The following is a 13,152-nucleotide window of genomic DNA, read 5'->3' on the forward strand; positions in this document are numbered from 1 at the left end:
ATTTTGCAATCAAGTATGCCTTGGTAGACCAAACTTCAAAGAAGTGAAAATTATTTCATTGATTCTTGTACCAGCTCTTGTTAGAAATAGACGTTAATTACATTGTTCCCAAGCCTTTTATTGGTTGATCATAACAAAATTTGGCGACGAGATTTCAAGTTCTGGAGAATTTTCAAGCGAGAACATGTCGCGGAACAACGGAAATTCGAACGGCGATCAAGCTGGATTCTCGGGAGGAGGAGAAGAAGACGTGTCAGCAGTCTCGATGTCGGAAGTTATGCGTCAGATGGCAATCCAGAACAACCGTCTGATGGCCCTACTGGAACAAGTCACCGGAGGGACACAACCGGCACAACGAAGCGCTCCTGAACACATCATAGAATCTCTCTCATCATCAATCAAAGAATTCCACTTCGATCCAGAAAACGGATTAACATTCGACCGCTGGTTCTCAAAATACGAAGATCTCTTCAGACAGGACGGCAGAAACCTGGACGACCCGGCGAAGGTGCGGCTATTACTCCGTAGCCTCAGCGTTTCCGTTCACGAGAAATTTTTGAATTATCTCCTGCCGAGCCACCCACGCGATTATACGTTCGATCAAGTTGTGGAGAAGTTGAAGACAATTTTCGGACAGCAGAAGTCTATTTTCAGCAAGCGCTACGATTGCCTCCAGCTATCCAAGAATGAAGCGGATGATTTCGTCACCTATGCTGGTATCGTCAACCGGCAGTGCGAAGAATTCGAACTACAGAAATTGTCAGTCAACCAATTCAAGAGCCTTGTTTTCATCTGCGGACTGAAATCTGCGAAGGACACGGACGTGAGGACCCGACTTCTATCAAAGCTCGAGTCTGATACAGCCGATACCAACATCGAAGGATTAGTGACCGAATGCCAACGTCTGTCAAACTTGAAGCATGATACGGCGTTGGTCGAGAAGAAGCATTCATCTTCAGCGGTTCAAGCGGTTCGTCAGTTCAAGAAGCAAGGCCAGAAGCAGTCCAAGGCGACAATACAAGACAGTACCAGTAAACTTCCTCCATCCCCGTGTTGGCAGTGTGGAGCCATGCACTTTGTGAAAGATTGCCAGTTCTCAAAACATATATGCAAGCAGTGTGGAAGAATGGGCCATAAGGAAGGATACTGCAACTGTTCATCAAAAGCTTCAGCATCAACGTCCACTGTCGACAAGAAGTTCAGCAAAAAGGATAAGAAACTCCAAATGAAGACAATCCAATCTGTGAAGCACATTCGGAGCCGAAGGCGTTACGTGACGGTCATCTTCAACGGCATCGAAGCAGAGTTGCAGCTTGACTGTGGCTCGGATATCACGTTGATCTCACAAGAAACCTGGGAGAAAATTGGCAAGCCTGCTATCAAATCCACTCGAATGGAAGCGACTACAGCGTCTGGAGAACCTCTGGAACTTCTTGGAGAATTCGCAACGACTGTTAGCATCAGCGATGTTTCTCTGAAGCAGCATTGTTACATCACTTCAGTCGAAGGTCTCAACGTGATCGGTCTGGATTGGATGGACGCATTTGATCTGTGGTCAAAACCGCTCGCTGCCCATTGCAAAAGGGTGAATTTGACGAAGTTTCCCCGCGACGATCAGCACTTCGTTACACGGTTTCCGGAAGTATTCCAGGACGGATTGGGTCACTGCACGAAAACGAAGATCAGTCTAACCCTGAGACCAGATGTGCAGCCAATTTTCCGGCCAAAGCGACCAGTACCATTCCATGCCACTCAAAAAGTCGAAGAGGAACTGGACAGACTTCAAAGCTTGAACATCATAACACCCATCGATTTTTCGGATTGGGCAGCCCCGATCGTTGTCGTCAAGAAGCCTGGCGGAAAGGTCCGTATATGCGCCGATTATTCCACCGGACTCAATGAGGCACTAGAAGCAAACCACTACCCTCTACCAACTCCAGAAGACATTTTCACCAAACTCGCAGGCAAGCGTGTTTTCAGTATTATTGATCTTTCCGACGCCTACCTACAAGTGGAGGTTGATGATGTTTCTAAGAAGCTCCTGACAATCAACACCCATCGTGGATTGTACAGATTCAACCGGTTGGCACCTGGAGTAAAATCAGCACCTGGCGCTTTCCAGCAGCTCATGGCGATGATGATAGCAGATTTGGAAGGAGTTGACGCTTTTCTGGATGACTTCATCGTTCACAGCGAAGACGAAGAAAGCCACTATAGAATCCTCACTGCACTCTTCAAGCGACTTCGTGAATACGGTTTCCGTTTGCGTCTGGAGAAATGCAAGTTCAACCAGGAGGAGATCAAGTATCTGGGACTCATTGTCAATGAAAATGGAATCCGACCCGATCCAACGAAGATTGAAGCGATAGTCCACATGCCAGCTCCAACCAACGTCAGCACATTGCGGTCATTCCTTGGCGCCGTGAACTTTTATGGCAAATTTGTACGAGAGATGCACCAACTTCGCCATCCTCTGGACAATCTTTTGAAGAAGGACGCCAAATTCATCTGGAGCAAGGAGTGCCAACAAGCGTTTGCGGACATCAAACGGATTCTACAATCAAACCTGCTTCTCACCCACTACAATCCGGATTTGGACATCATCGTTGCTGGTGACGCGTGCAAGACGGGCATTGGTGCAGTCCTGATGCATCGTTTCCCCGACGGATCCATCAAAGCGGTTTCACATGCATCCAAATCGCTCAATCAAACTGAGCAGAACTACAGTCAGATTGAGAAGGAAGCACTTGCGTTGGTTTTCGCCTGCACAAAATTCCATCGCATGCTTTGGGGTCGACGATTCACGCTGCAAACAGATCACCAACCGTTGTTGAAGATTTTCGGATCCAAGAAGGGAATTCCAGTTCATACCGCCAATCGACTTCAGCGATGGGCACTCACGCTATTGGGTTACGACTTTGGTATCGAGTACGTCTCAACACAAAACTTTGGGTACGCTGACGTTTTATCACGCCTCATCAACAACCACGAGAAGCCTGAGGAGGAAGCGGTTATTGCTATGGTCCATATCGAAGCTGATGTCACTTCTGGTCTGCAAGATACGCTATCAAATCTTCCTGTCACATCCGAGGCGATCCGAGATGCTACATCAAAAGATCCAGTGTTGCAAAAGGTTCGCGCTGAAGCTATCTGTGAAGCTGAAGTTAAACCATTCTACACTCACCGAGAATCGTATTCCATGGTTGGCGACTGCGTGATGATGATGGATCGAGTGGTTGTTCCAAAATGCCTTCAAAAGCGTATCCTGAAGCGAATTCATCAAGGTCATCCTGGAATCGAGAGATCAAAGGCGATTGCCCGAGGGATTGTTTTCTGGCCAAGAATCGATTCAGACATTGCTGACTACGTACGCCGATGTTCAAGTTGTGCCAGCGCTGCCAAGTCCCCACCTCAAGCGGAACCTCAACCCTGGCCGAGAGCAAATGGTCCATGGCAACGTCTTCATCTGGATTTTGCTGGTCCCTTGGAAGGATATCATTACCTGGTTGTGGTGGACTCCTATAGCAAATGGCCAGAAATTCTGCAGACGCGATCACCAACAAGCTCAACAACAATTTCCTTCCTTCGTGAATGTTTTGCTTGATTCGGTATACCAACGGTGGTTGTAACAGACAATGGAAGCCAATTCGTAAGTGCTGAATTCAGGGCATTTTGCGAAGAACTAGGAGTCGTTCATTTGCGCACCGCACCATATCATCCGCAATCTAACGGGCAGGCGGAACGGTTTGTAGATACCCTCAAGCGCTCCTTGAAGAAAATTATTGGGGGAGGAGAAACGTCGACTTCAACTGCTCTTCAAACGTTCCTGCACATCTACAGATCAACACCATCCGCCGTTCTGGATGGAGAATCACCCGATGAAAGAATGCTCGGACGTTCTATGAGGACTACTCTGGATCTCCTACGACCTACTTCCCAGTCTGTCGGTCTGAAACCGAAGCTCAACCGTGAATTCGAAGCTGGATCGTTTGTGTACGCCAAAGTGTATTCAAGCAACGATCTCTGTAAGTGGATGCCAGGTGTTGTCCTCGAAAGGATCGGAAACGTGAATTACAATATCCTCTTGGATCATCAAATCGGCCGGCGGAAAGTACTCCGATCTCATATTGACCAGTTAAAGAATCGTTCCAACGATGAACCTGTAGTTTCAAAGGAACCAATGCCGTTGAGTATTCTCATGCAAGATTTTGGTCTCCAGCGACAAGCAGTTCCAGAACAACATTACCGTATGTTAATTGGTGAAAATCCTGCATGTGCCGTCCCTGTTCAACAAGCAACCGAAACTGTACAGCAACAAGAACTTCCTGGTCCAATTCAGCATGCAGAGGATAGCAACAGCGATGCCGATGAAGAGCCTGATGAAACACTTCTAGCGGATTTTCAAGAAAGGCCATGTTCAACACCAAGGCAGCAACAGGTAGAGTCAGGTCAACGCCCATTGCGAACGGTGCGGCCACCAAGGAGGTTCGAGCAGTACATCCGTTATTAACCTAAAAGGGGAGATGCTACCAAGGTGTAGAATTTTGCAATCAAGTATGCCTTGGTAGACCAAACTTCAAAGAAGTGAAAATTATTTCATTGATTCTTGTACCAGCTCTTGTTAGAAATAGACGTTAATTACATTGTTCCCAAGCCTTTTATTGGTTGATCATAACACCAACTAACAATGATAGCCGAATAACAGCTTATCCAGCCAAAAAAAAATCCAAATTTAGCTTAAGTGGCTTAAAAATCTCTTGTACAGCAACAATGTTTGTTGGGAAATTCAAAATACAAGATATGACGGTTAAAAGTTAAAAAAAACAATTACTGTACGAAAAAGCAACAACTTTATTCGATTCCCTGGGGAAGATCCAATAAGGATCGAAACGTTGGCTGTAGAAAACATATAGTTGCTTTTGACCCCCGGAAAAACTGAAACGCCAAAAACTACCCGAAAGTTACATCAAGAAGAAATATAGAGCCATTTTTCGTTTTTATTAGTTTATGTATTGTGTTAGGGCACCTTCATTGGTATTCTTTCTTCAAATAGAAGAAAAGTGCATTAACTTTCATACATTTATTGACCAGAAATAGGTTATTTTGATTCGAAGTTGTATCTAAACTGACATTTTGATCGCCAATATGGAACACCAGCAAGGCTTCCTCAAAAAACTTCAGATTTTTAGAAGAAACTTCTGAATGATTTGCAGAAGGACCTCCTCTAGGACTCCCGAAATCATCTCCTGGCCTGCAGGACTCCTAAAAGCAACTCCAGGAGGATTAAAAAAAACAAACTCCTGGAAGATTCCCAGATTGAACTATTTGTGGCAACACAGTAACGAATTCTAGGGAAATTCCAAAGTCGGATAAAAAGAGAATCCAGCAAAATCTCTTGGAAGTACTCAAAATCGAAGTTTCAGAATAAACTCCTGCTGCACAAATACCAAAAAGAATCCTACAAAGATCTTCTGGAGAATTTTCGGGTGAATCCCAGAGGTCCCAGAGGTCCCAGAAGAATTTCATGAAAAAACAGAAGAAACTCTTAAAAAAACAGATGGAACTCATGTTGGAATCCCATAAAAAAATTGAAAGAATTGAGGGGCCCAGAATCAAAAGGGGTGTAAGTGATCATTTTGTCGATTTTGAGTTGAGCATATAAAAAAAATCTTCAGGTTTCAAGCTTTCGGGAACTTTTTTAAGATTATTTTTACGATGATTAGAAAAATTACAATAAATCGTAGAATTCGATTTTGAAACTCCATACATTTTGTATAGGATGAAAAATTGATGAAAAACTTCAAACCTCATTTACTTGAAAGTGGGTTTTTGTCACTTACACCCATTTGCTTCTACCCCCCAAATAAGTAAAAAACTGTGTGCAGCCACCTAGCTAGTTTTTCTTTTTACTTACTCTCCTCAATAAACAGGAGCAAGAGAAGAGAACTGGGAAAAATTAAAACTATGCACATTAGAAACATGTGCTCTATGCACAAATTGAGATTTAAGACACAGAATGTTGATCAATTGGCAAATTGAGAGAGGAAATTGTAAAAAAAACGCCGTATCGTGGGATTCGAACCCACGACTCTGTATTCGCTAGACCGGCGCTTTAACCGACTAAGCCACATAACAGGTAACGATTCTGCGGAATGAAAATCCACTGACTCCGAGCCCATTTCTTTTATAGTACGGAGATTTGCTCTCGCACTCCACATACCTAGGCACCGAACCGTTTGTTTTATCTGTGTCTATTTAGTATGCATCGAGAGCTCGGTTCTGTCTATGCTGCCCTTTACAGACATGTACCAACTTGCTGGTACGACTTAACGTACTGGGAAAAAAACATGCATGCCCCCCTAAGTTTTCGCTTATAATCGTGTAAGGTTGCGCTTCGTTTCACATGGTCGGCAGAGTTCTTCTGAAACTAGCTGGAGGGATTCCTCCAGGTGCTTCGATATGGAATATCCCCAAGAGTTTCTTCCAGGATTCCTCCAGAGAATTTCTCCAGGGTTCCTTTAGGACTCTCAGATTTTTTCAGGAGTTTCGGGATATCTCTAGATATCCCTTTCGGGATTATTCCAGGAATTCGTACCGCAATCCATCCCAACTGTCGGAGGTTTCTCCAGGAGATTCTAAGATTGTCCAAAAGTTTCATCTGGAATTTCTCAATGAGTTCCTTCTGTCATTCCTCTAGATGTTCCTTCTGAAGCTCATCAAGCAGTCCCTTCTGGGAAGCATCAAATAGTTTCTTTTATCATTCTTCGTATGGGGATTCCTTCTTCTGAGATTTCTTGAGAAGCTCTTTCTACGATTCCTCCAGAAGTTCATTTCAGAACACCTCCCAGAGTTCGTTTACGAGAAGGCATTCCAAAAGATATCCCGGAATTCTTGGTGGAATCCCAGTACTCCTGCAGGCATCTCAGAAGCACTTTCTGGAGGAAAGTCGTAATGAATGCTTGGAGGAATCCCGGAACGAATTCCTGGAGGAATCTTGAGAGGAATTCTTGGAAGAATGCGGGTAAGAATTTTGGTAACAAATCCCAGAAACAGCTACATGAGGAATTTCAGCACGATTTTATGGAGAACTTTTGGGAAAAACTCCTAAAGAAATCCCGGAAGGAATCCTAAGAGCCATCCCGAAAGGAGTTCCTAATTGAATCCCAGAAATAACTCCTGAATAAATCTCATATCTTTAGGAATCTCAGTAAAGGTTCTGAAAGAACCCTAGAAGAAGTTTTCTTAAAATTATTTTTTTAAGTCTGATCCGCCCTCGTACCACTGTGTGCTGTGCTGAAGGTTCGTCGCTTACTATACAAATTTATCGTTCTCTGTCCTTCCGCTTTCAGTAACCATTGATACCTACAAGGTATATCATGGTGTCGTGACAGCGAAATGACAAGTTTTTGCTGTTTCGATATACAGTAGGCCGTCCCTTATTTTGCAAAATTTAGAAATGTTATAAGTTCGTTAGTGGAAAATGATCGTTTTAGCTATAAAATGATCGTGTCAAAATTTGAAGTCCGTATCTCAAGGCTAAGTGGTCCCTCAAGGGGCCTAAAGTTGTCAAAAATTGTATGGGACCAAAAAAACATGAAATTTTTTTCGATGAAAAAATACGCTATTCTACTAAAACCGGTGATTTTAGGACCCTGAAGGGCCAAAAATGTGCTTAGATTTACGATATCTCTACTCGTTTTTGAGTTATTGAACAAAATAGGGAAAGTTTCCTTCGGAATATAAAAAAATGGTCAAAAATGCTGATTTTTCAGTTATTTTTTGTCAATATCTTGGAAACGAGTAGAGATATCGTAAATCTAAGCACATTTTTGGCCCTTTAGGGTCCTAAAATCACCGGTTTTAGTGGAATAGCGTATTTGTTTTGTCGAAAAAAATTTCATGTTTTTTTGGTCCCATACAATTTTTGACAACTTTAGGCCCCTTGAGGGACCACTTAGGCTTGAGATACGGACTTCAAATTTTGACACGATCATTTTTTAGCTAAAACGATCATTTTCCACTAACGAACTTATAACATTTCTAAATTTTGCAAAATAAGGGACGGCCTAATATACAGCTGCTTCCATCAAAACCACATCCGCCTTCAAATTGCTCGCTCGATGAGTACATAATTGACTTTACACCGTCACCAGCAGAATAACCCTATCTATACCGGGTAAAACAAACTATTCGACCCTCATCATATCGCACTTTTTTGCAGCATTTCTTTCTGGGCACTCAAGTCTATAGCACAGACAAACAGACGTCTCACTCTACTCACCCCATCGTTTCCCTTTTAAACGGATTATTAAAATATTTCGTTGCTCGCAAATCACTCGTTCATGGCGCTCGCATCGTTTTTGCTCCTGTTTGACGTTTGCTCACTACCGCTATCTACTCAGGAGGTTTGCGAACCACAGCGTAATTAGCATTGGGCGATGATGGTTTTTGTCGCATTTTGTTCCAAGTGATACGTCTGTTTGTCTGTGCCTATAGGAAGGTACCTTTACGCCTGGTGCACTAAAGTGGCAGGCACGGGGCGTCACACTTGGATCGGCACCACGAACCACGTGTTCCTTCGCGATCCGCCAGCTATACCTAGGTAGTTTTTAATTGTTGTTGCAATTGGCAAAGAAGGGCAAAGAACCTTTTCAAGGTCTGACCGTGGTAGTGCTGTAGCATCTGCCATAAGTAATTGTCACGGGACGGCGATTTTCGATTTTGGAAATCCCGTTCCCTTCTCAATGACTATTGGACTCATGTTGAATCATACACCCATACTTCCGTTGGACAGAACAAACAGAACTCGTTGATTAACTGAAAATCGTTGGGCCCAATGTGGCACATTCGTAAAATCAAATGAACGCATTATTGTCGCTAACCGTTCGATCCACTTTCGGTGGAAGCAAAGCGCAACATTAACCTTCAAAAATCGAACATCAGAAAACGCGCTAATTTAGCATCTGCGGGGCGCCACCGCCACCACCAACGGTTGTCGGAATTTCTCATCGCATTCAAGTTTGTTTCGCTCGACTAACTCCGTAATTGGCCGACTGACTCTTCTGAGAGTTGGTTAAACTTCCAAATTGATCCATTATTGGTTTTTTTTTTCTTTCAATTTGCAATCGTGGCCTGGCAGCGCCAATGAAGCTGCTCCATTTTCGAATCGCGCTCTCGTGCCTTTGTAGGGATGCTCTAAAATATTCGATTATTCTGAAATACTTATTAATATCTGTAAAAAATTATGTAGAAGTAAAATTTCTTCAAGTAACACAGTAGCATCTTCTCCATTGTAATTCTCCAATACATCATTCTATTGTAAAATCTTCAGCATCCCTATTCATCTCCGCGATCTGAGCTTCGTTATGCTTCGTCAACGAATGGACTCAAACGCCACACCCAAGACCAAATCGAATCATCGAAGAACCGAAACCCAAACAAAATATGTCGTCAGATTTTGCGGTCCAAAATTCGGTTGAAATGCTTCCGCCGTGGCCCCTGCCTGTCTAACTGTCGTGGCGCACCGGTCTATCTCCATCTCTGAATGCGGCTACAAAACTGGAACAATTTGCAACCTTTTCGCGTTTCCCAGGGTCTGATTTCTCCATATCAAAATATCCGACGCTACTATTGTTTACTATATAGCGGTGCGCGCGCGCCGTGATTTGGCGCATTTATGCCAGGGAGGTATATGCGCCGTTTGCGATTGTGGTGACGAGTGTCGGGTGTAACGAGCCGACGATTATTTGCATAGTTGAGTTTGCTTTGGTTCACGTGCGCCGGAAAAAAGGTCGAAACGCTACTTCTTCTTCTTCTTCTTCTTCTTTTTGGCGTAACGTCCTCACTGGGACAAAGCCTGCTTCTCAGCTTTGAGCACTTCCACAGTTATTAACTGAGAGCTTCCTCTGCCAAAGACTATTTTGCATGTGTATATCGTGTGGCAGGCACGAAGATACTCTATGCCCAAGGAAGTCAAGGAAATTTCCTTTACGGAAAGATCCTGGACCGACCAGGAATCGAACCCGTCACCCTCAGCATGGTCATGCTGAATACCCGTGCCTCGGCTATATGGGCCCTACTATACTACGGCTATATGGGCCCTACTGTACTACGATAATTTTCCTCCTGAAATCACATAATTGACCCATATCAATAGGAAACTCAGCAAAGACGAGATTGATATTTGAATACAGGCAGTTTACATCTTCAAACAACACTGCTATCTGAATTCTACTAAAAGCTGTTTTGAGAGTTTTGCCAAAAATAAACAGACGTAACACTGGTGAAATTTTTAACGACCACGCTTTTAACGATCATTTTAGTTTTTCATAGTTCTGGCCTTCACATCCAGAGGCACGCGCAACGTTTTTCTGTGCGTTTGACGTTTCAGCGCCTTCTGTTGGCGATACTGCACAGTGCAGTGTTTCGTGAAACATTCCCAGCAGGTGATGGTAGTGTGAACTGGACGATTGATTTTAACGAAAATTGTTTTAGGTGTTACGTATGTTTGTCTGTAGTTTTGCTGTGAAATTCAGAAAGGTTTGCCAAATATTTCACGGGAAAAAAATCCGTTCCCGAAAACATGACGAAAAAGTCACGAAGTCATAAAATATATCACTTTATGATATCATGATTACGAGTCATGAAATCATGACGATAATGACGATTATCATAAATATTCCCAAGTAAAATATCTTAAAATGGTTTTTGATGTCTTTCAAAGCGTATTAACATATTTTAAAAATCATTCAAAAATGATGTTTTCATCACTTTTCTTTTGTATTGAACTGCAATAATTATTAAATTAAAAATTTCCCCAATCATTCTACATATTATAGTAGGGTATTGGTTCCCTTATTAAGCATGTAGCTTTGATTTTCATTCTACGAAGAACTGAAGCGCTGCTTGTTTTGATTATTATTTTTGTATTTTTTGTAAGAAATGAGCATGCATGTAAACAAAAAGAACGGAATCAATCGGTGCCGTAATCACTTGTATTCGAATAGGATGAATTTAGGAACGTGAGAATACTTATGGGGCTCATACCCTAGAAGAGTTAATAATTTTTCGTAAAATTACACTTAAAATATTTTTTCCACGAAAAAATTTAAACAACAATATTTCACCAAAAATCATAAAATCTCAAAATGTTTTTGATCAAAAAAAAAAAATCGATATCCCAAATTGGCTCTCAGAAAAATGAAAAAGCAGTGCAAAAATAAAAATTTAAAAAATCAAAAGCATATTTCGCGTTATCATTAATTAAAAAAAATCGCCTTTCAAAACATGTTTCTATCGAATTTAGATGACGAAAAATGATATTTAGATCAAAAATTCTTCAAAAACAAAAAAAAACATTTTTAAGAATCTTTTATTGATGGCTTCTTAAATAATTCTTCCAGATTTTAGAGAAATTGTTCAGGGAATTTTTATCGAATAATATTTTTCAGGTATTTGACAAGAAAAAAACTATTTCGAGAAGTATCTTCAGGAGTCTTTCCAGGGCTTGTTTCAGATCATCCTCCAGGAATCCCTTTTTTATCCGAGATTTTATTCAAAAATTCCTCAAGGATGTGCTTAAGAAAATCCTTAAGGAATTTTCTCAGAAACGTTTCCATGAATTTTTCCTAAAATTTCTTCAAAAATTTCTCGTAAAATTCCTCTAGGAATTATTCCAAAGCCATATGAATTTCTCCAGATATTCCTCAGGGATTCCTCCAGAAATTGCTTCAAAGAATTTTGTTTAGAAATCTATTTCAGAAAACAGTGTAGACATCTACTACACGGCTTCCGTCTACACGATCACCCATTACACTGATTCCTATTACACGGCAGTCCGTGTTGTGAGAATCACAGAGCTTATGGAATTTCGCCTAAATGGAGGTGTGGGCGAATATCTCAGGCGTATTACAAGATAGCACCATACTTTCTTTGGAAAAGTTGTAGTACTAGAATAGAACTACAACAAAATGCCAACTATCATCCAATTAGTTGGCAATTGGAAGTGGTTGCTATGTACACTCGCCAGTAGATACACTCATAAGTTATCACATGCGATGTCTCAAGATCTACTTTATTTGGAACAATGCTGTCTTTGGCAAAGTTGTTCAGTAGGTCAAAAACAATCTGGTCATTCAACAATTAGTTGGTGATTTCGCCGCTAGGTGGCGCTAGTCGTCAAGTAAAGTTTCAAACTTCTCTATCTGGAAATCCAGAGCAAATAGAAAAGTGTCGTCTTCGCCAAAGTTCTTCAGGAAGTCAATAGCAATCTGGTGATTCAACAACTAGTTTATGATTTCGCCGCTAGGTGGCGTTAGTTGTCAACTGAAATTTCAAACTCCGCTATCTCGAGATCCAGAGCAGATGTAAAAGTGCCGTCTTCGGCAAAGTTCTTCAGGAAGTCAAGAGCAATCTGGTGATTCAACAATTAATTGGTGATTTCGGCGGTAGGTGGTGCTAGTCGTCAAATAAAGCTTAAAACTTCTCTATCTCGAGATCCAGAGCAGATAGAAAAGTGTCGTCTTCGGCAAAGTTCTTCAGGAAGTCAAGATAACTTCTTCGGATAACTCTTGAAACAATAATTATTTTTCTAATGTAATTGGCTTCGTGGTTGTGCGGCTAGTGTCACCAATCATTTAGTCGCATCGTGCTGAGGAGCGCGGGTTCGATTCCCGCCACAGATGTCAGGAAAAGTTTTCGGCTGTGCCACTGGGCGTTGCATGCTAGCTCGTTGTCTAGTGTCGTGCTTCCTTCAAAGAGCTCACTGGAAAAAAAAAGCTCACTGGAAGCATAAAACGTGTCCGTGTATTAAAAAAAATACTTACGAGCAGTACTTCTTCAAAAATCTGTGCAAGAATAACTGAAAGAATTCCTGGAGGAATCTCTGAAGGAATCTCAAAAGACATTTCTGAAGGAACTGCAAAAGGAATTCCAAAAAGAAACCTTCTAAACTTGTCTCAGGTAATTCGTGACGGATTCCTGAAAGAGTCTTTAAAAGAATTTCCGAAGAAATTGCCGATATTTTTTTTTTTGAAAATTCTTAAACTTCTGAAAAACAAAATCAAAGGAAAAGTTTCTGGGATAATCCTTTGCTGGCATTCGTGAAAAAAAAAACATTACACTACTGCAGCAGTCTTCGGTGATATTTCTAAA

The 13,152-nt window shown here is 41.8% G+C and overlaps 2 protein-coding genes across 2 annotated transcripts in view; both read left to right on the forward strand.

Annotated features, from left to right (window-relative positions):
• Positions 1–13,152, forward strand: part of LOC109426405 (uncharacterized) — a 72,369-nt gene that overhangs the window by 37,641 nt on the left and 21,576 nt on the right. The window lies entirely within an intron of this gene.
• LOC134291017 (uncharacterized protein K02A2.6-like) lies at positions 185–4,510 on the forward strand. Its single transcript, XM_062858268.1, has 2 exons — positions 185–3,235; positions 3,737–4,510. The coding sequence occupies exons 1-2, from the start codon at positions 185–187 to the stop codon at positions 4,508–4,510; spliced, it is 3,825 nt and encodes a 1,274-aa protein (XP_062714252.1).

Source organism: Aedes albopictus, chromosome 3, assembly GCF_035046485.1.
Source record: "Aedes albopictus strain Foshan chromosome 3, AalbF5, whole genome shotgun sequence".
In the NCBI taxonomy this organism is placed as follows: domain Eukaryota; kingdom Metazoa; phylum Arthropoda; class Insecta; order Diptera; family Culicidae; genus Aedes; species Aedes albopictus.

What these genes read in the sequence shown, in the direction of transcription:
- LOC134291017 (XM_062858268.1), top strand. Translation starts at nt 185, where the DNA reads ATGTCGCGGAACAACGGAAATTCGAACGGCGATCAAGCTGGATTCTCG. An exon ending in TGATGATGATGGATCGAGTG is followed by an intron (nt 3,236 to 3,736) that starts GTTGTTCCAAAA and finishes TCTAACGGGCAG; the next exon opens with GCGGAACGGTTTGTAGATAC.